This window comes from Epargyreus clarus, unplaced genomic scaffold (assembly GCF_041222505.1).
Source record: "Epargyreus clarus isolate Ecla_fem2 unplaced genomic scaffold, WU_Ecla_fem_2.2 ptg000029l, whole genome shotgun sequence".
Taxonomy (NCBI): Eukaryota; Metazoa; Arthropoda; class Insecta; order Lepidoptera; family Hesperiidae; genus Epargyreus; species Epargyreus clarus.
The window spans coordinates 6,736,142-6,759,844 of NW_027332235.1; the positions used below are offsets into that span (position 1 = coordinate 6,736,142).

Below are 23,703 nucleotides of genomic sequence, written 5' to 3' on the forward strand. Positions count from 1 at the left end.
TTATTCAGTCTCTAACCCCACAACACGTGCTGTTCGCCTGAAATCTATGATGAGACTGAAATAAAATTAAGCCAAAAGAAAACCGCAGTGCGTGTTCGTATGCGTTTTGGCGTTTTCAGCTTTTTTTATTCAGTCTGCGTTTAATCGCAGTGCGGTCTCAGCCTAAGGAGCAAAAAAAAAAGAAAAAAAGGCGTACAGCCTACACCTTTTTTTTTTTAAATCCTCCACTGCTTAAAATAACAATCGACGTGCGAATAAAAATCGACCTTGGAGTAACAATCGACGACCGAATATAAATTATACCGCGCAGCCACATACGTGTGTACTTTTCCGTGTACTAAACAATCAACCAACAATCGAACAATCGAACAATCGACGAACAATCGAACAATTTCGATTGTTCGATAGTTATTCGAATACAATCGAAGAATTTCGATAGTTATTTGAATATAATCGAACACAATAACAATCGAACAGTTCGATTGTTTTTAGTAACAATCGCGCATCGCTAGCTCAGATAGCGTCTAGCGACAGACAGTTGTTTTGTTTGAAAAAAAAAACAAAATGGACGATTCATCTGATGCATTACACGCTGATGCGCCTGAAATCAATGTCGAGGAAATAAAATTTAAACCTGTAAAGAAAAAGAACCTTCGTCACCGGATTAAAGTGGAAGATGAAGAATCGGACGACGAGGAATACATTTTGTCGAAGTTGGAGGAAGCGAAGGAGATACAGAAGCTTCGAGAACGGCCTAATGGTGTGAGCGTGATAGCTTTAGCGACTGGTCAGAAAACGACAGTTGAAGAGGACATAACATGTAAAGATCCCTTTAAAATTAAAGCGGGGGGAATGGTGAACATGCAAGCATTGAAGAGCGGGAAGGTGAAGCAAGTGGATGATGCTTACGACACTGGTATTGGTACACAGTTTTCGGCGGAAACTAACAAACGTGACGAAGACGAAGAAATGATGAAGTACATAGAAGAACAACTTGCTAAACGAAAAGGTATTCTGTTTTATTGTTATATTTATTTACTTAATAAGTTTTACAAAGGATGAACTTTGCTGGTGGTAGAACCCTTTGTAGTTCGACTCTAGCGGCACAATCGCCGCGCTTATTTCTGCGTAACAGCAGAGTTAAGTGCTCCTGTTTTCTGGTTAAAAGGGTGTCATAAGGAAGACATACAGATATCAGATTCAAAGTCTGATATGATTGCTAAGTCATTTAAGGGTAGGGGAGATGTAATGGGGATCACCTAAGAGAGAAAATAAGAAAAGCAAATCTGTCAACTATTTATTGCTGTTATAAACTCACTTTCTTAACTATTAATTGAGATCAACTTTCATCATATTAATATTGGCACAGTAAAAAAAATTAAGTTTCAAGCAAAATTATTCTTCGTGAAAGTTGACTCTTCATGAATAAATCATATTCTCTTCTATATCTTTGAATGGACAAAAAAGGACACATCCAATGGACGCATACAATGATATGTGTGGGGTGGTAGAAATAGCATATGGACATTAGATGGCCAGAGAAATGTGGCTTGCATGATTGTCCAGTACTAATAGAATCAGTTCATCTGCAGAAGGTTTGTTATACCGGCTAAAGTGCTGGAGCCATTCAAGGAAAAGTTCTTGATTTATCCATCCAAACATTTATATATTGCGCCGGTTAGCCCATCCTTTTTAAGAGTCGGGGTCATCGTCTTTCAGGGGAAAATAAACATTGGCGCGACAAATCAAATCAAATTGTTTATTTGTTAATAGATATAGGTACTACATGGTGGTTTACATATAACTAACAGTTCCATTATATCTAGTCGTATTATTATGACATACAAATATTCTAATAATTATCTATAATACAAAAGACTACAAAAAATACAAAATTGAAGCGTAATATAAGTCAGCCTATAAATTAGTCAGTATAATAAATTAGACATATCCACCTTTGACTTGAAGTTGGACCTCATACACCCCTGGACTCTCGTATGCTAAGGAAATGTTAACATAAGGGCAGTGGGCATGGATTTTCGGGTCTCGAGGATCCCCTCTTTGCCCGGGCAGATTCTTGGTTGGTAAATACCCCCCGGATTTTTTATTTTTATTCATAAAAATATAATGTTATTAAAAACATTATGGAATAATTAAAAATATATCATCCCACTCTTAAGTGGGTGATTCGGTACTTATGCGTCGTTACCGAGCGGATGGTTGGCCTCCTGATGGACAGAGGTCTCCAGTCCAGGGAGTTCCCGCGGGAGTGGGCACCCTCCTGGTGGTTGATTGTGTAATATCCACCTGCAGTACCCATGGTGCAGAGCAGAATGATATTCTTACTTTCTTCCTTTCCCAACTTGATATGGACCCTACTTTCTTTTGCCTCATTGCAACTAATTTTTTACCAGGATCTTGGACGGTAGAAATGCCGGTTTCGTCTCAATTGTATATGTTTTTTGTGTCACAATTGTGTATTAAACATACACAATTTTGTATTGAACATAATAAACATACACAATTGTGACACAAAAACCCTCTTTCTTTTTCATTTGAAAGAGCAAATTTTTTCTTTCATTTGTTGATTGAACACTTCCGCAAAAAAAACTTTTTGTTTGACTTTCATAAAACTTGAGAATTCAGCGTTTTTCAATTTAATTTAGCTAGCAGTGCTACTTTTTGAAAAATGCCAAACATTATTTTTTCACCTCGTCTATGGTATTTTAAACTGACATGTTTATAAATTTTAATGTTTCTAATCTTGTTACATATTAAGTATAATTTGCATAATATTTTTCATAATAATTTTGCTTAACCCTTTATAAGGCAGAAGAAACGGCTAAAGGTACAGAAATGAAACTTAGTGTTCGTTAATACATCATATTTGAGCACTTTATTGAAATTTCGGAAAAAAAAGTATATATATATAAAACAGTACATGGTGTCCATTATTTGGACAGAGCCGTACTACGGCTTGTGGAAGTTGGCAAAACATGGAACAATACATAGGGCTACCTGGCATCGTATGCATTGTATCTTCGATTTTTTGCTGTTAGCATTGCTGCTGCAAGCCTTGCATCGTCTGTAAGAGTCTAGTGGACCGGGAAGGTGGGATCCAACGTCTGAAAGCCGTAGATCATCTGGAAGACCATACTTTGCCTTCTGCCGGCTATCAACTTTTGGTCTTTTGCATACAAAAGATGGCAAGTTCGATACCCGCTTCCTTCTGCTCGTAAAAGTGCCAATCATGTTTCTTCCGAGAAGTGTACGAAACTGTTAAGTAGACATTGGGTAACGCACTTTTTGAGCATACAAAATGTATGCATTCGTAATTGCTGCATCCACCATAAAATAAAATAGTCTCATCCACCACCTCCTGCTCCTCCTAGCTACAGGATACGTTCCTCGCTTTTGATCTAAGCGATCGACACCCCCCATCCTTTTGGTATACTCCACAACACCCAGAGGGCAAGGCACTTCTTGTTTCCTTCCGTCTTTTTGCGTTCTCATGCATGTTACTTTTTCCTTAGGATGAAAGGCGGTACTAAGAATGCTGACTCATTTTGTGTCCATCCATGTAAAGCATGCTACATTTCGGTTAACCCGCCACTTATATTGACCCCTAGAAAGTTTAGGTTTACCTTTCTTGGCCATCAGATTTTTTAGTGTCCAGGGTAAGTTAGTTCTATTGGATCTAACTGTTGCTGTAGAATATATATTATTCTCATACAAGCTTTGCATTAGTTGGGTGGAAGCAAAGAAATTATCAAATGTTACATGTGCATTTTCTATCTTTTGTTCAATAAGTACTTTGCAAAGATTATTTACCACAGCTGCTCCTAAACCAAATTCAGTATCATTGTCTTTTTTACCCGTATACACCTCAAATTCAAATAAATAACCCGTGCTACTGTCACATCTCGCCCATATCTTGAAGCCTCTCTTTATCGGCTTGTTTGGTAAATATTGCTTCAACGTACTGCGCCCTTTGAACTTGACCATACATTCGTCAATACTTTGGGATGACGAATTCCTAGCTCCCTTTTGAAAAGCAGTGTTCATTGAGATTATAAGGGGCCGAATCTTATAGAGTTTATCATATTCAGGCTCTCCTCTTTGAGGCATTTTCGTGTTGTCGTTTAGATGTAAATTTGTCATTATCATTTTAAATTTTTTTACAGTCATTACATCTGCTATTTCTCTCACACAAAAAAATGGATCTGTTGACCAATACAAGTCAATATTGGGTAGAGGGTGCACCCCCATCAAAACCAACATTCCTAAAAAAGCTTGTATTTCCTCATTTGAGACATCTACCCAGTTTATTTTGTTTATTTTGGGCAGCATATAAATTTGTCTGCTCTGCAATTAGAGATACAACTTCGTCAGTGAAAAAAAAACGAAAATAAACATGAGGTCCACTTTTGTTGGGAATATTCTGGTGAGACTTTAGAGGAATATCATCAAACTTGTTTCTTGGTACATCGTGAGGGAAAAGTACTTTCTTCCAATCTTCATCTTCGGAAGAATCATCTTCAGAATCAGAAATGGATAACGACACAGGACTATTGTTTATCGGTACATTGCTGTTTGGACCATCAGCTGTTTCCGATTGATTTCCTCCTATAGAAATTCCGCTTACTGAAGGGACTACGGAATCCTCTGGCTCAAAATTGGCGGCATTCCCGTTATTTGAAGATGACGGAGAAGCTAAAATATCCTCAAGGTTCGATGAATTTGGTGGCAAGAATATGACCTCACTTTCCCTTTCATCACTTTCGTGACCATCTTCAGACTCCTCGCCATCCGATAACGCAAAAAGACTCTAAAGTTTCCTCAATTTTGTCTAAAGGAATCGCTTTTCTCTGTAACCAAAAAAAAAAATGTTTGACTCAGACGGGCTCTGGGCAATATATGGACGTCATAACAAAACTCCAAATTAGTATCAAAAAAATTCGTATCCGCAAAAATATACTGTATTACATCAAATTTAGATTATATCTAACAAATTCGTAATTCAAATCTTACCCGTCCACTCATTTTTTTCGAAGATTTTTGTAGATTTACGTAGCACTATGAAAACCGACACAATTTTGACAGATAACATCAAACATCTGTTTGAACTAACTTGCCGCCATATTTTTTTTTCTACGTTCCGTTTCTCAAAACATTCAAGAATAAATCACTGCTAACGACAAACTGTGTTGCCAAAGTATTTTTTGAGATATTTCGTCCAATGTATGATGTCCAATATATGGCCAGAGCCTTATAAAGGGTTAATAATTTTCTCTTTCATCTTCATCATGTTAATCCTAATCAATATAATCATATTACATGTTTTTAACAGTATGACGTCTTTTGCAGAGGGTCATAATGATGACAAAAAGGATTTGGACGAAAATGAAACATTGAAGTATTTGGCGCCAGAAGAAGCAGCTTTGTTATCATTACCGGAACATTTAAGGTCATCTTCAGCGCATAGATCAGAAGAAATGTTGTCAAATCAAATGTTAAGTGGAATACCAGAGGTTGACCTGGGCATTGATGCAAAAATTAAAAATATTGAAGCCACAGAAGAGGCCAAAATGAAATTGTTGTGGGAGAGACATAACAAGAAAGATGGACCATCACAATTTGTACCTACTAATATGGCAGTGAACTTTGTACAACATAATAGATTTAATTTAGATAGTACGACCGGTAAAAAGCGTAAAGTAGAAAAGCCTGAAGTAGTGAAACCTGAGGAAAGTGGTATTATTGATGATGGAGTAGATAAAATAGTGAAAAAAGCAAAAGGTGAAAGAGCAACAGATGATTATCATTATGAACGATTCAAGAAACAGTTTAGAAGATATTAAGTAAGGTTTTTTAAACATTTTCTGTAGAAATTATTCCATTTAGACTTAAGTAATAAGTAAAATCCAAACTGCCTTATTTAAAATATTTGACACAGTAAAAAAGTTAATAACTTCTATGTATATTAAAGCTGCTCCAGCATACGTGAGCCAAAAAAGCTTCGTATTTTATTAAAGTATAGTTATCCCTTATTTCTAAATATAAACCTAAGCAAAGTACATAGGTTAATGATAGATACTAATCATCGAATGATGAGTCGTAGTAGTACGAGTAAAAGCTAACATATACTCTATTTTAAATACACACACCAGCACAATTAGGGGAACAGGAAATAAAGATAGTTTTTTCAATGAATTTACTTTCTATAATTTTTTACTCTTACAAAATAATCACATTGCCTCGAAATAACTAAAATTAAACTTAAGTAAGCTATACTTAACACGTTTTTTTGAAATTAAACCTAAATTATGAAAATTCGCAATATAAGGCAATTACAATGTGAGATGTTAAATTGTCATAAAAAAAAAGAAAAAAAATTAATACCGTGTACTGCCTACGCGGGCTCGTAGAAGAGCTTGTATACGACTTTTCATGCTCTGAATTAGGCTGTCGATCATTTCTTGTAGCAAATTGTCCCACTCTTCCACTAATGCCAGTTTCAGCTCTTCAACGTTCCTAGGAGGTGGATTTCGCTTTCGAACTCTTCTTCCCAGAATGTCCCAGGCCTGTTCTATTGGGTTCATGTCCGGTGATCGTGCTGGCCACTTCATTTGCTTCCTTTATCTGCATTAATGCAGCGGTATTACTATCAAATCCCTGTTTTCGTGCGATATAACAGACGATAATCATGGATTTCATCTCTTCTCTGAGTTCAGAAATTACTGATACAGATTCGAGAGAGTGAGTCGGCATGTTTTGTTGCAGTTCCGAATCAGATAATGACGCTTTGTCCGTATGTATTATAACCCTTAATCAAACAAACTTTATTTTTCGAGTAATTTGAAATCTGGTCACGGCTTTTAGGTAAGTGGGTGCCGTAGATTTCGAAAAACAACTCCTTTTTTTTATAAAAAGGGGGGAAATGGGGGTTTTGCAGTGGGAAATTATTTCCCAGTATCCGGTATTTCAAAGCAAAATATAATTAAGTGGGAAATTATTTCCCATTATCCGGAATAGCTCTCAACTTTTGATATATTTTTACTACAAGTTCTATACATGTAAGTTGCTCCTACTTTACTTGTTTCTTTTTTGTCTTATATAATAAAATTGAAAAAAATACTGTAATATGAGTGAATAAAGTTATAAAATGAAACAACAACGTTAGGAATGATATATAGTTTTAATATAAACTGAAACTTAATTACTAAGAAAAATAATATTATTGAGGTGGAACAGTGTGAAAGGTTTTGAAGCAATTTTTAGCACACAAAGCTACTCCACAGGCGGAACATTGTATTTTTGTTCTCTGTTCTTTCTGTTTGGTACTGCAAAAGCGACACCTTTTGTAAGTATTAGTCTCTTCTGGCAAGTGTATGCCCACATTCAATAAACGAATTTCGTCTGGCACGCCAAACCTACCCCCTTTCTTATCTTTTTTAAAAAGTACACCTTTTTGTGCTTTACCTTTCCGTGTTGTGTGATTATCTATTAGGGCACGTGCTAAGCGTAACCTAAATTCTCGGTGTCCGTGAAGGGTCGCAACATGTGTATAGTTGTAGGTAATATATGCATTTATTATGGATGCATCGAACAAAAAAAAGAAAAGTCTCATCCAGTATTTTCGTGATTTACGGCTTATTGGATACGATGATCTAAAATGATCGAATAGATCAACTCCACCCATGCTAAGTGTATACGAAGCAATTGCTTTCGGGCAAAGAATGTCTGCTCTAGAACCATCCTTTTGGGTCCTCTTTACAAGCATTGTATCTAGTGGCTGATGGGCTGTCGTAAGTATAGCGACTTCTTTCGTATCAAGCCATTTAATGGCTGTGATTGGCTCTGCAGTAACAGCTGCAAACTGATGTTTTTCCAATCGCAATGGTTTTGGTTGCTTTTTCTTTATTATATCAGGTAGATCTTTTCTATTGCATCTGACTGTCCCTACTGCATAAATCTTTTTATCATAAAGATCTTCCATAAGATTACAACTTGTAAAAAAGTTATCAAATGCGACTAAAGTATTTTTTGGTACACTGCTGCAGAGTTTCATGACAACATTGTATCCTAATCCTTCATTTTCCGTGCTGTCGCCTTTTCCAGTATAAACTTCAAATTGGTACAAGTACCCGGTTTTTGCATCGCACCTTGCCCAGACTTTAAATCCTCTCTTGATGGGCTTTTTCGGCATATATTGCTTTAACGAACTTCGACCTTTAAACTTCACCATACATTCATCAATTGATTGTACTTCAGAATTAAATGCTTCTCTCTGATAAACCTTGTTCAGTTCTGTGAGGAGGGGTCTCAGTTTATATAATTTGTCGTATTCAGAAGAGCCTCTTGGTGGTTCCATTTCATTATCATTTAAGTGGAGATTTTGCGTAATTTTTTTAAATCTTGTGATTGGGAAAACCTGGGCAATTTCCTTGTTGTAATAAAAAGGATCTGAAGACCAGTACAGTTCCATGTCCGGCAGAGGATTTAAGCCCATGAGGATTAAAACTCCTAGATACGCCTTAATATCTTGTTGAGTTACTGGTTGCCAATTGTTGCTATTTTTCTGATATGCGTATCTATTTGTTTGTTCCACAATTATAACAATCAGTTCATCAGAAAAAAGCCGTTCAAAAATACATAGTGGTGAAGTTTTGTGCGTGTCATTCGCCTTGGGTTTAAAACGTTTTTCAAAAACGGGAATATCATGGGTTTCGGATTTTGTCTCCCATACTCTTGGCTTAGAACGATCTCTGCGTATTTCGTTGTTAGTTTCAGTCTGTTCATCATCTGCCAAAAACTCTTCCATGGGAACGTCAATGACATTTATTAAGTCTTGCTGAACTTCAAATGCGTGAATGTCTTGAAGTTGTATATTACATTCGTCATTTTCTGTATCTAAGTAAGTTAGCAAAGGACTGTCTGTTGTTGGTGAGTTTGTGATATGAGATGTTTCTCCTAAGGCTGTCAGTAAGGCATCCGTTGAAATCTGTTGGGCTTGTATAGTAGGCGTTTCTTGTTTATCTTCATTCGATTCGAAGCCGAAGATATATTCAAGACGTTGTTCAATTAGGTTATCGTCAAGCTGATTGAGGTAAGTATCGGATGGAGAATGAATGCTATTGACATAGCATGAGTCATCTTCAGAATCTGAGGCTGATAAATCAGACAAGTTGTCTAAATTTTGCACCACCTCCTCCAATTTTTTCTTTGTTAGAACTTTTTGTAACTTTTTAGCGTCCATATTTAAATAGCTAAAACAAATAAAAGGAAGTCTAAACTAACTTGGTAGTCTGAGCAGTACAAATAGTTCTAAAATATAATAGTTATAAAAATCAAGTGAGAAATCACACAAACGCAGTCATAACTCTCGAGAAAGCTCCATATATGAGTTACTCGCTGACAATTTTGTGTAAGTTAGATAAAATTATAAGTAACTATACCTGTTTAGGTACTTATATAGTGCAACAGACAAATATTAATTGTATATATAGAAATTGGTATTTTTCAAATGCAGGAACAAACAATGGGAAATAATTTCCCACATAATTAAACCTAAGAAAATACAACAAATATCAATGCTGGGTGAATCTACTCAAGATTATTCTTCACATAGAAAAAAAAAATCTTATAAAATATCCCGAGAATAGCCTTTATTTGAAGCTTAGTCTATAAATACATCAAATATATGCTGTGTTATAATAAAGTTATGCTAGAAAACACAATATTTTCGAAAATATTGGCAAATATAAAAATGTTGGTGTTGGTAATAATGACGATCTATGAGGATAATGACGTTGTTGCTGATTATAATGACGGACTGTTGCCGACAGTGACGAATGTATTGAATGTATTATGAAGTTCAATTATTTTGATGTTAATAATGAAAGAAAATGCAAGAATAATAAACACTATTTATTTCTTTAATTATATTATCACAATTATTTCTTAAATTAGGTAAGCATATACATATTATAGTAGATATTAGTAAACTTAATATTATTATCTGACAAACATTACTAAAAAGACTGATTATTAGGATGAAGGTCTTCATCCTAATAATCAGTCTTCTTAGTTTCATTAGTTAACTATTAATCAAATAATCATTTGGTACAGACATTTGGTATATAAATCAACAACGTAGTAGACTTCACATGATAGATTCTTGAGTATCCTATGTCAAATATTTAAAAAATAAATCAAAATTATCAAACTAAAACTACACACAAACTACAACACCCCCACAAATATTTTCATTGAATCATTCTTCCTACCGAGCATTTTTACTGACCGTTCTTTATTCCTAATATCACTTTTTAAAATCAATCAAAACTGCTTATTTAGAGATATTAAAAATAGAAAAAAAAAGAAATAGATTTAAGAAAAAACGTTAACATTTTAATATGTTTTTGAGGTAGAAGGCTTACATAATATGTTCCTTTGATTATTTAAGTTTTTGAGTGTTATATCGGATAAAATTCTAACTTTTTGTAGCTGTGGCGGATTTATTACATAATATGCCAAATGTTTTCCGTGCATGCATATGTCTAAAAAAGAACATTCAGTACAACTCATCTTTCTCAAAGTTATTCGAGTTTTGTTTGATTTATCCCACAAAACTTGATGCACTAAAAGTGTGCCCTTAAAAGGTTTAAGACTTTTGGGAATTGAGTTGGATTTGGCTACTATATCTTCTTCTTCTACTTTCTCTACGATAATATTCAACTGTTCATTTTCGATCTGGTTTTTAATTATATCATAGAATTGATTATATGTTCCTACGTCCCTGCCAAAAAGAACCGTCCTATCTGCTGTTCGTTTTAGCGTTGCGCCAACACCGTCTGGGGCACCCTTACCGTGCCCTGCTTCTGAATAATTCCAAGTAATTTTACTTAACTGCGAAAAATCTGTATATAATTGTGTGATTATAAAAAACATGGTCTTGTTTCTATACTGAGACGACGGCGAGTCCGATACAAAGTGTATCGTATCAATTAATGGGTTCAGTTTGATAACTTGTTTTAACAACGGGACTAGATGAGCCCATACGGCTGACGCATCGTGACGCAAACAATTACTTATTGTACACATGGATGTTGGGGTTACTTGACCAGTATCAAAGTTGTGCGTATATACAACTGCAGTGTGTAAGCAGACTTGTTGTCTGCTACCTCCGAAGTGGAAGGATTGCACTTCTTCTGCGTATTTTAGGGAATAATTTTCCGAGAAATCTATGTGTACCAAAGCTTCTTGAATGGTTATATTATTCTTTATATCTTTGATAGTATGATACTGTCCGACCATTTTGTATGTGTGCTCTAGAAATGGTATTATTTCTTTTTCTATTTTAACAATAGCTTCCTTACAGTTGATATTAATGTTCTTCTTCACGGTTATTTTTTGTTTTTTCTGAATACCATTTTTGGTTATGTTTTTAGATATTTTGACCCATTGAAAATATGTAAAAGTGTTGCTATCATCGTTCTTAAGATTGTATTCTAGACGATTTGATCTGCAGGTATTACAAATTCTTTGTAAGCAATCAATATTTCTCGAATCACAACATAATTTGGAGATGACCTGTTCACTGTTTTTCTCTTTTAATATTGATTGCTTATTCATCGCAGATATTAATAATTCCATATTAGTATGAATACTGCACTGACATGTTTCCCTGTTGATACTTTTCGGAAAAAGAACCCAAAATGGCCGGTGCTTGCAAAAAAATGAATAATGTACTAGTGAATTAGTCTGTGAACAAAATTTTTTGTGTAAGTCTTTTAAAGGTAAACATAAATACCTTTTCTGCATGCGGACTTTATCGCGGGTAATAAATTCTTTTTTACCAGCGCTTATTACGCTATGTACATCTTCTGTATAAAAGTTCTGTATGTGTTCGATTAACGATAATCCCGTTTTCTCATTTGTGTTAATTTGTATTGCACTCTCTTCAATATTTGGTTCCTGTCGTAAGTTTTTTATTTCTTTTATTTTTTTCTTTAGTCTCTTAATTTGTTTACGTTGGCTCCTGTCTCTTTTTTGGTAATCCGCTATGATGCGCAATAATCTTTTCCGTTTTTTCAACTCAACATAGCGAACTTGTTTAACTTTTGCATAAGCTTGTGAAATCTCACACAATGGGTCAACTTCTTTGGTATATGGGACTTCAGTATCTGTATGGTTTTCATTGTTCTGATGTTCTACAACAGCTTCAATATTAACTTTCTCTAATAAGGGATCAACTCTTTCTTCACTAGCTTCTTCCTTTTTCTTTTGACGATATCTTTTAGAATTTTCTTTCCATCTTTTCCTTTGTTCCTTTATTTCACGTAAAGATTTTTCTTTTTTTGCTTCTTTTTGTTTTAGATATCTTTCTCTTCTCTTTTGTTTTTCTATTTCTAATAACTCCGGATCATTTTTAATTTCGTTATACTTTCGTTTTTTGCAAATTCTCTGAGCCAGTCTTCTATTCTCTACATATTTTTTATTTTTGGGAGGCATATTTGGAGGGCCATTTACGGGGGTCAGTCTTAGTTTTTACGATCTGCAAAAGGCATAGTAAATTAATATGTAATATCAAACAAACAATTTCAACATGCGCACTATATATACAAGCTCTATTGTTACGTTTCCCATATCCAAAATGACCACTACACATAGGTACATAAAATAAAATTTTAAATGGTTAAATGAACAAACTCTAACATAATGCTCCTCTATCCTCTACTTCTCCAGTTACATGTATATTCTAAGCAAACAACATAAAACTACGTAATTTTTTAGATACTGCCTAAATGTTATAACTACTCATGAAAAAAGTTATTATTACATAATTATAACAAATCTCTTTGATTCCATTCATCAACAATTGTCGCTCCGTCATCATTTACAAATTGGTACATATCTAATAAGTGCTCTGGATTACTAGAGTGCATTATCATGTGTACGGATTCATATCGATCATGGTTAAATTCTCTGTATAGTTTCCAATTCTCTTGATCTTCGCAAAGTGCTTTACAGCGACCATCTTGGTGTGTGGCAAATATTACGTCAAACTCTTCTAATATATAAGTAAAGCGGTTATGGTTTACACTATGTCTATTAGTGTCTATTATTAACACGTAATACGTTAGCTTCATCTTGGTAAAGTTAAGTTAGTTAATATAAAAATAACCTTAAAAAAAAAAATGTATAAATATACACATAATATATAAACATACACATAATATAATTTATATTCAAAATCGTACAATAAAATCATTATTGGCAACAATCGTCATTGCTCTCAATACAAATTATCATTATTAGCAACAGACGTCATTGTCGTCTCTTGCAATGTTGCTAATAATGATGTTGCCGACAGTGACGAATTCTGGAAAGATCGCCGCCACGACCGATATACGTTAATAGTTACAAAAAACAATCACTGCATGTCATTTGTTTCAAGAATACTTCACCATCGTTAATAAATAAGGGTTAACCATGCACACATAATTAAGATAAAGCTATATATAAGAATGACGTTTGGGATGCTAAACTTTGGAGAATGATATTCAATAACTTACGGTCGAAAAATAAACGTCCTTTCGCTCTGATGAGTGGCGATCGACTGAGGCACGAGGGGGGCTCGTCTCTTGAAAGAAATGCGACGCTTCGGGCGCGTTCCGTTTTCTCAGAATTTAGCAAAACAATCGTGTTGCCGATAATGACGGATTTTTTTTGAACATTTTTTGATTCAATTTCTAATTGATTTACGACTTAATTTTTAAATATATTTTGTATGAAATACCTTGAGTATTTAATAATAAGTAATATAAATACACAGACGGGTCTACTTTACTGATCATTTTTGATTCATAGCATAAAATATCCAAAACCTAGCAATTGGGACATCTGAAATATTGCCGTTTTTGAGAGTTTTTTTCTAATTGTTCTTATTTTTGATTTATAATCACGGAATGGCTTTGATTGCTTCTGCTTCATTTATTTAGGTAGCAGATTAAGAAGTAAAACTCCTGAATTTGTTTCATAAAGAGGAGTATTAAGGCAAGACATAAATTTTGAGCCTCTTGAAGATCCACCCTGCTGCGAGCCCAAAAACCGTAAGAAACATTCAGAAAACAAGACTAGTTTACAATATTATTGTGTTTATGCACTTACCAGATTTTTTTCTTCAAAAACTTTTAAATCTTCCGTTTGAACCGGTTTTTTCACAAAATATTTCAAACTGTGTTTTTGACATTGACATACAATGACAGTTCGCGCCTTAAGACAAAATGTTGCAAATAAATAAAATTAAAAAATTCTGTACGATTATTTTTCCCTAAGGTTGGTACTGATTAGAGTTGCCAAAAACGAAATAAAACAAAAAAATTACAGTAGTGGCATGTGGGAAATAATTTCCCAATATTTGATTAAGGGATAACCGTCCATCTTTAGTTTGAAATGGTACTTGCAGGTATGGAAAAGTACTGATGTCATAGTAGATAAATCGGTTTGTAGCACGTAGCAATAGACGTAGCGCTGTTTGACCACAGGACCGTAGCCGAAGGTTATCGTCTACGAGGCACCGGTCACTAATTGCAGGAATGAGACGTGAGATATTGGCGTAGGGGAAAAGGGGGCAATGGCGGTCGGTTAAGCACTTTTTGAAATAAAAGTCAAATTTTATAAATCACAGTTTTATTAGGAACTTAACATAGCAATTCTGTATTATAGGACTATTAATTGAGATCAACATTTTCATCTTTGGAGTTAACATCAAATAGTTATAATAGTTATTAAAAAAAGTACCTTTGACCATCATAGTACACATATGAAGACAATGGTAGTGGTGATGTTGACAATGGTGGTCAAATGTTTCTAACACATGTCACATACATAACCCTGTGCGGTATCCCAGCCCGTGCAGGCAGAGTGAGCCCAAAGCCCACAGGAAGTGCACCGGTACCATACCTCATTGTTTCGGCCGAATTCTCCGCATACTTGACAATGATTTTCTGGGTCCTCATTATCATCTTCTTTAGCATCGACGCAGAGGTCATCAATATGTACGTCGGTCAATGAAGACTCATTATCTTCTTGAAGAACTCTCCTTTTAGCTTTCTTATGACTTTCCTTGTATTCTTTGCTTTATTTGCCCTTCCCTTTGCCTTTTTGTTTTCCTTTTTCGTTTAAGTTCTTATTTTTCTTTTTATTTTCCTTTTCTATAAGACTGTCTTTCAATGGTTTTGATGTTAATATGGTAGAATGTCGTTTTTTTCGAATTTGTCTCGTGCTGATGGTTGGCATTTTGGTAGGCGAATTGATAAAACTTTCAACCCTTGGTGGTGTTTGCTGCTTAGACGTTGATGGAACCACTAGTGGCTCATTGGATGTGCTTGGAGTTGCAGGTATCTCAAGGGGAATATTTGTACAGGCTGTCTGAAGAGTTTTCGGTGTCTTGAATAACTACTGATTCACCTTGCAGCAGTTCAGCAGCTAAAAAGTCTTCATCGTTGAACACATTCGGGTTCATTGGAAAGATACCAGTGGCTTTAAACCCAGACTCTCCTTTACTTATAGAAGCCACATTTGAATATACCTTATTAGATAGACATCATATGGACTTATTTTTTCAGCAAGGTGGCTCTTCATAAAGCTGTCACATTCCTTTTTGTAAGCTACCTTAAGTGGTCCATAAAAAGTGACGTCCAATGGCTGCAATCGATGGGATGTGTGCGCTGGCAAGGATAACATGTGTATGTTTTTGGGTTTGCAGTAATTGTAAATATCAAGAGAAATATGGCTCGCGTGATTATCGAGTATCAACAATATAGGTTCTTCTGCAGAAGGTTTGGCGTATTCTGTAAAATGATGAAGCCATTCCAAAAAAGGTTTTCATTTATCCAGCCATTCTCTGAGCAGCGGTATATAGCCCCAGCAGGGCCATCTTTCTCCAGGAGAGGGGAATGTCGTTTCCTTGGGAAGATGAACATTGGGGGTATAAATGACCCGGCAGCGCTCATTGTACACAGAACAGTGATGTTTTTCCCTCTTTCCCAATTGACCCTATCCTTTTCTGTCCTTTTGTGGCTAGTATTTTCCCCGGATCTTGGACTGTTGAGATCCCGGTCTCATCACAATTATAAATATTTTTGGTGACGAATTTATAAGTTTCCATAAGTTTTTCCAAGTTCTTGTAGAAAAGGGAAACTTCCGTCTTGTTAAAGGCCATTACTCGGTTTACGCTGGTGGCTTCTGGCTTTCTTACTGATATCCTATGTCTCTTTAGGAACCCTTCCAGCCAATCTCGTCCCGCCATCTTTCAACTATTATTAAAATTATGCGGCAATTTTAGGCTTTCAGCATATTCATAAGCAGCTTTTCTTACTTGATGTGCTGTGCAGCCGTAAAATATATTATCCATTTTTTTAATAGCATTAGCTCTATCTCTTTCAACTTCTGCAGAAAATACAGTCTTTCTCCCCATAGATGGACTTCCATACTATTGCTTCTGTTGTCGAATTTGAAGCGTTGAAAATGGTATTCCAGTTTGTTCCGCGGCTTTTCTCATAGATGTTCCACTATCCATAAGCTTCAGGTCCTTTTCCAATGTCTCCGAAAACCATGCAGCCTTCTGCGCTTTTCTAGGTCGATTTTTAGGCATCTAAAAACAATTAAATTAGATTTAATCACAATACGTCACCAACAAAAACATTGCGGGCAATGGTGGTCAGTTGACCACAATTACCCGTATTGGACTTCATAGAAAAAACAAATTATAATAAAAACAACCATAAATTTTGACTGAAAATAACCATTACTACATGTTAATGATGAACTGTTTATAATAATAATAAATAGTTTATATGTATTATGGAATTGTTCTAAACTCAGCGTGTTATTGTATCATTACGTCAAATAAGATCAAGTTGGCGCGAAAACAAACGATACTCGTCCTGTGCAAACGCGTCGAGCGGAATGAGTGCGGGGCATCCGTCACTCGCGGGGGTGAAGGGCGAGACGTTGACGCGCGACACACGCGTAAGGGATTGTTATTAGTTTAGTAGTGTGCGTGACCACCATTGCCCGCTGACCACGATTACCCTATCTTCCCCTAAGAGATTAATAATAAAACTTGAGATAGCTATAGCTGACGAAGCGTTTAATTGCCGAGGCGGAGCGAGACAGAATATGCTAGTAATTAAATTAATATATCGATGCACTACACGAAAAACACGTCCGTCCGCTCACGCCGGCGCCGCAGGAGGAAGGATTGCAATTATAATATTGCAATATCTTAGTTATTAGAGAATTGGAAAAAGAGATTTGACCTATTGATTTGGGGAAGGTATGTTAGGCAGTTCAACCCTTGATTGAAAATATATTTTATATGTAGTGATAAAATAAAACCATTAATAAGACATTAAAATTAAAGCATTTATTTCTTTGAATAGGTACAATTTCCACAAGTACAAGCTATCACACCACGACCACTCTGTCAAGAGTGTAATACAAAGAAGACATTATTATTTACATACAAGTGTTACAAATATAAATAAGTACATATAATAACAGCAAGTATGCAGAGTGGTCCAAATAGAGACGTCAATCAAATAAATTTTAATTTTTGAAAAACATTGAACATTATATTTCAATTATAAGAAAATTAAGAAATGTTTCGGGCTCTAGTAATAATTATACAAACTGAGAAATAATGTAATCTTTATAATAAATAGAAAAAATACAAAATTTGGCGCTCAGTTTTCGAATATCAGCTATCGAAAGTGATAAGGTACTTAAAATGCTTTAATAGAACAAAAGTAGTTGAAGTAATAAAATTTGTAGTAAGTGGTAATACATAAATATATCTATACTTATTGTTTGTATATGTATTCTGTATGAATACTTTAATTTTTAACCAATCTTTATTGTTTAGAAGTTCTTGATATTGACTTCGTAAGTTTTCACATTCGTCACATTTTGGAGGTTTTCTGGATTTGATGTGTTTCGAAAAGAAATTGAAAAGTACACGTTTTTGTTGTGGTGTCCAAGGAACTAGCACACGCTTCTTTTTTATTACCTTCTGCTCAACTGGTGTATTAGAACAAGATGGGGTTGATTGTTTAGAGCATTTAATTGGATTTAAGGAACTTTCGTTTTCAGGAGGATTAGGTTCTAACATTTCAAAATCGAGAACTTTCTCATTTTGAATATCGTCACCAACTATTTCTTCTTCTAAATTGATATTTATTTAGTCTAAAGTGTGACCTTTATACATATCCGCATTTCCAGTTTCCATTAAAAGTAACAGCTTAGAAATTTTAGCGGTTTGGAACACATCATCCGGTATATCATCCTATAATTTTGTTTATGAATTGACATTGTATGGCCCATAAAGCCAATTGTTCTATGTCGTTTTCGGACATATGGTAATTTTATGGTAAGAAACATATTTTTAAAAATTTCCGCGATCGGCACTTGAATCAGCAACCTAATAATTAGGTTAGATTAATTGATAATATTTATAAACCCCGCTTGCTAATGATGTCTTTACTTTGCTCAGTAGGAGTTGACGGCGTGGCGGGAGGCCTCGGTGACTCAGACAAGTCTGGCACAGCCAGAATATTGCTGATGTTGTGCTCCTGACTTTCTTCTATCTCCTTCAAATATTTTATTTCTTCACCAGTTAAATTAAGTTCTGAAAATGTTATTCCTTCAGATGATGATGATGGCATTGTTGAGACGAACTTTGGTCTTGATAACATTTGTTGTTTCACTCGATTTTTTTGTTGCTTAGCCCTATTAATTCTTATTATTCGGCTCAAATTGTGACCGCACTTTATACAAAACTTGAAAGTATCAGCGGTTATTGTGAAACATTCGTCGCATCTTAACAATTTTTGAGTGCAACTGGGACAGGTAGTTCTTTTATTCTGCCGTTCTATCCACTTTTTGCAAAAGGGACAATGCATTGTAAAAGTTAACAATGACTTCTAAAATATAGTTTTGAAATAACAATAATATAGAAAGTTCGGTGACAATGACACTGACAGTCAGTGTTGTCAGGTTACTATTTTACTATAGCTAGCTGGTATGTATCTTATTTATTAACATAAGTGTCTATAATCTATTAAGTTGGACAGGTATATGTGATTTTTCCACTCTTTCCTCCCACTATAGAGCCTATACTTAAGACTATGATGATGCTTTTATAAAGTTACCGGTTCTGAAATACATAATTAGGGTTTAAATTAGTATGGTTTATGTTAAATGGTAAGTGATACGAAGTTCACCGGGTCAGCTAGTCGTTTCATATTTATGTCGTCAGCATCTTGGGTCGAGATGTCAAAGGACAATGCCCATGAATGTATGGACCGCCGTCCAGAATTGCATCAAATTGAAACTTGTTGTGGACAATGTATAATTAACCAGTTACTATCCCCAATAATTATTTTTTAGATCAGCACCCGGGTTCTGAAGTTATTTGCCGAAATGTAACATAACCTCAAAATCGAAATTACCCGACTTATTGGTTAAGGTAGATCGTTTGATGAACGGTTTTAACTAATAGTAGGTACCCATAATGCAGTTCGATTAACATATTCTATTTACTTTTAATGGTAATAGGTAAGAAACCTAAAATAACCTAAGCATGTTGCTGCATAATGTAAAAAATATATGTAAACGTGAAAAATATATGTAAATACAAATAAACAACAGCTTAAAGAGATTCAGTGGAAAAAAAACACAAATGTTTTCATGGAATTGTTTTATTGGACCCAGTTACAGTTTTGGTACAACACACACAAGTACAACTGTTTCATTATAACACAATTAAAGATGATGATTTTATTCATCGTACTCACACTCATCGAAAAAATTATCTAAATATGGTGCTGGAGCATCAAAGTCATTAAAGCGAGCCCAACTTAGAAACCATACCACAGTCATTACGTGTGCGCAACAACCAACGGTTCGTTTACCAACGAGACAACTGCAATAGTAACCTACTATAGCATCTAGGGTGTTTGCTACAGCATCGTCTTTACTTAATAATAAATATGTGTAATATGTGCGACTGTTCACATGTCGGGATTTAATTCTACCTCTCAATAGATAGTTATTTAAACCCAAGACGAGAGGAACATCATCATCTAATTCATTATTAATTTCGACAGAATACATTCCAGATTGTCGCACATGTTCCCCGTAGTAGGAACGGGCCTGCTTCATTTGATAAGTACCTAGGGCCAACCTCTTTAAATCAGATATTGTGAGTCGTGGAAATCTATCTAAATGAGGATTGTTACTATCGATTGTTTGGAAGCATACTCTCCTTCTATTAATATTTTCTTGCTCTACATATGTTGCCAAATGGTTGACAAGTGAAAGTCTACTTTTAGCAATTGTAACATATTCTAAAGCCTCCGGTGGATTATCTATGACAATATGGAACTTATTTAATAAGGCACAAGAAATTCTAAAATCGTCCTTGAGGTGCATAGCAGCTCTATTATTAAAAACGTGACGAAATAATCTGAAATCTCTTTTTACCCTACCATTCACAACTTCTATAACCCAGCGACACATGGTTACTAAACGAGAACGGTTTGCCTGCTCGGTTGTTAATTGGCGCTCATTTTCAAGAAGAGACTCAGGCATATATGTGACAAATCCATGTCCTTGGAGTTCATTTATGACATCTCGAAAACCTTTATCAACAATAAAAACATCACCTCTTCTAAAAAATGATCTTAAACAAGATTCCTCATTTCTTAAGTTTAGACTAGTTATTGATGCATCATTACTAGTGGCTTTGTATGGACCCAGACATTCTACAATGTAACCATCACAACACACTATCATAAATGGTTTCACTAAATTGTCTAGTTTTTGGAGACTATATGTTTCCTTTTGAAATAAATAATTAGAACTACTTTGGAGAAATACATAAGTAGCATCACAAATTACTATTGCAGGTTTAATATGTGGTGGCATTTCAGGGTTACCAAAAATTCCTTCAGGAATAATCCTATTTCTAAAAGCAACATCTTCTACAGTCATATGATTTAATCCCAAATACAAGGGGACAAAATTATTTACTAAACAATTTCTGACATTTGTCATCAATCGTTCTAATGTAGACCGTGGTTTTTTAAAAAGAGTGGCCAATCTTTCATTGCTGTCACCAGTTCGCAGCTTGACTAGATAAATACACAAAGCTATGATAGCATTTGGTACTTCTTCTGCTAGATTTGGCACACAGTTTAATAATTCATGAAACTGACCCGAGTTCATACCCAGCCAATAATTGCATAAATGAGTCGGCATCGTTGAAATATTAGAAAAATCTAATGTATGACTGTTTGCTCGTTGCATCATATTTAAAATATTGTCAAATTGCCTACCAGTGAAATCTCTTAACTGGGAGGTTAATTCATGCCAAGGACCATTATCTAGGTGGTGCTGGCAGACACGCGCACCAGCTGGGACATAGAACTTATTTTTATATAGTAATAGTTCCTTTAAAGAAGATGGTATAAGTAGTCGTTCAGGTTCAAAACAATTCACAAAAATACAGTGACCAGATGTATTAGCAGCACGTCTATATACTGATGATGTGACTTTTGGTGTAACTTCTGGTACTATATGTGGTCTCAGTGGTGGAAGAGGAGGTGGATCTGGAATACTATTTCCACTCAGCACAAGATCTTCCAGGTGAGGGCGATTGGAGTCATGCTGCTGTTGCCGTTGCACTTCTCTTGTAGCTGACCTCCAACAAGCAGCACACACACGTGTCATTCTTGAAACCTAAAATGTATATAATGTATAAATACAATAATAAGTATTATTTCAAGCTGCATAAGCATATTGTTAATGAGTTGAATTATTTACCAGATGTAGCGGAACCAATCTCAGTAAAATGTTCCTTTCTTGACGATCTTGTACAGAGTATGTCCTACGTGCTCTTAAAATAGAATTTCCACAAGGAAAGCAGACACTCATATGTCCAAAGGCAGGCAAAGTTAAAACTGTTTCTCTTGTGTTTGCTTGATTTGTGAGAAGTTCAGAACACTCAGTACAAATAATGCTTCCTGGGGACAGCTGAAATAAAAAAATATATATCACAATCTGTTACTTATTTGGAACTATTCTGTATAAAATACGCGAGGTATTTTTTGGATACCATAATACATAAGATACGCTAAGGGGCCATCCCTTCTTTTTAAAAATAATACATACTTCATATTTTTCCTCATTCAGGAATTAATAGAAAGAAAAAATAGAATGTGTCAGGTAGGTGATGCCCGTTCATAAGAGTCAAATAAATTAAGCTCACCTGTGTAGGAGTTATCCATGACTGCAATATGTTGATTATTGAACTAGGCGCTTGTTCCAAAGGATGCCTTCGTTGGTTTCTAGGTATCAAAAAAGAACAATTGATACACCGGTTCCGCCGGTCGAATGTTCTTATCAGCGACACCTCACTCAATGTGTTTGACATTTTTAGGGTATATTCAATTCAACAAGAAGTACACGTTCCCAATAATATAAATGAGCACAGTACTTTACAGTTTATTTCGGTGGAGAGTAAAACTCGATCGACACAACAAAATAGACAATGGCGGCCGGGCACCGATAATGTCATATTGCGCAAGTAGGGATGCAACGATACATCGATGTTTTAAAACATCGAAGTTCGTTCATAAACATCGATGTTAAAACAACATCGATGTTTTAATGTTTATAAATTGTTTGTTTTATGTGTTGTATGTTATGTTTTAACATCGATGTAAAATAACAAGAAAATATAAATATATCGTTCATTACGAACGATGTTCTATTGCAGCGCCATCTCTGTGTAAGCATCCATACTCTTAAGTCACTCGCATGCCTTCGAAATGAAATAAAATAATTTATTATAAAAATAAAGATTTTTATTATTGCAAATGCATTTGAAATTATTCTTACGAGAACCAATCAACAACACGCGATTTGACCATTGCAATACGAAAAATCGATTAAAGCAAAAATTGGGTACCCTTGCCATCAAATTGTCACTTTATAAACAATTATCGATTGTAATGAAATTATTTGCTTAGTCACAACACTAATGGAACTTATTGAATTCAGGGTTTAAAATCCGCCATAGGGATGGCGATTCTTTCCGAAAAAGATCGATTCTTGAATCGATTCGAAAAAAAAAAAGGTCATCAGGAGCAAACAAGTACCTATCCGTCAGCAAAAAATGTCTATAACACATTAACCAACTTCGAAAAGATCGACTTTCGATTTTCTAGGGTGAAGGATCGATTCACTGAATCGATCCATTACAGCAGATCGATTAAAATAATCGATTTTTTGGGCCCAAAAGATCGATTCTTCGATTAATCGATCTCAGATCGCATCCCTAATCCACCATTTAATTTTTTAAGAACAACAATCAACATATCGTCTTATTTTATCTTAAATGGAATCCCCTGTTCAAAACAAAAATTCTGATGGACAAACGACGTAAAAAAAACAATAAATAATTTTAATATTACTTTCATTTTGACGCAGAAGAAAAACCAGTACCAAGAATGGGCATTCTCCTTTCCAGTTAGATTGAATTATACTTGCGAGTGTTTTAAGATCTATTTGAATTTCTGTTCTATTAATACCAGCTTCCGCTTCACTTCTTCGCTAACGATCTTTCGAATT

The 23,703-nt window shown here is 35.0% G+C and overlaps 3 protein-coding genes and 1 pseudogene across 3 annotated transcripts in view; 1 reads left to right on the plus strand and 3 right to left on the minus strand.

Moving 5' to 3' along the window:
- Positions 1–519: 519 nt before the first annotated feature.
- The window catches only part of LOC140754228 (splicing factor C9orf78), a 76,415-nt gene continuing 53,231 nt past the window's right edge, over positions 520–23,703 (plus strand). The window contains exons 1-2 of the mRNA XM_073089178.1: positions 520–1,009; positions 5,368–5,861. Coding sequence (XP_072945279.1) covers positions 565–1,009; positions 5,368–5,861 — 939 coding nt within the window. The 5' untranslated portion in view covers positions 520–564. The remainder of the gene's footprint in view (positions 1,010–5,367; positions 5,862–23,703) is intronic.
- On the minus strand, positions 9,918–14,090 carry LOC140754227 (uncharacterized). The gene has a single exon (XM_073089175.1). The coding sequence runs from the start codon at positions 12,514–12,516 to the stop codon at positions 10,414–10,416; it is 2,103 nt and encodes a 700-aa protein (XP_072945276.1). The 5' UTR covers positions 12,517–14,090; the 3' UTR covers positions 9,918–10,413.
- LOC140754229 (uncharacterized) lies at positions 14,865–16,223 on the minus strand (annotated as a pseudogene).
- Positions 19,754–23,678, minus strand: LOC140754226 (uncharacterized). Its single transcript, XM_073089174.1, has 3 exons — positions 22,340–23,678; positions 21,895–22,104; positions 19,754–21,810 (listed from the first exon to the last, which is right to left on the minus strand). Exons 1-3 carry the CDS (start codon positions 22,502–22,504, stop codon positions 19,849–19,851), a joined length of 2,337 nt encoding a protein of 778 aa, XP_072945275.1. The 5' UTR covers positions 22,505–23,678; the 3' UTR covers positions 19,754–19,848.

What these genes read in the sequence shown, in the direction of transcription:
- LOC140754227 (XM_073089175.1), bottom strand. Translation starts at nt 12,516, where the DNA reads ATGCCTCCCAAAAATAAAAAATATGTAGAGAATAGAAGACTGGCTCAG.
- LOC140754226 (XM_073089174.1), bottom strand. Translation starts at nt 22,504, where the DNA reads ATGTCAAACACATTGAGTGAGGTGTCGCTGATAAGAACATTCGACCGG. An exon ending in CATGGATAACTCCTACACAG is followed by an intron (nt 22,105 to 22,339) that starts GTGAGCTTAATT and finishes TTTTTATTTCAG; the next exon opens with CTGTCCCCAGGAAGCATTAT. An exon ending in GATTGGTTCCGCTACATCTG is followed by an intron (nt 21,811 to 21,894) that starts GTAAATAATTCA and finishes TATACATTTTAG; the next exon opens with GTTTCAAGAATGACACGTGT.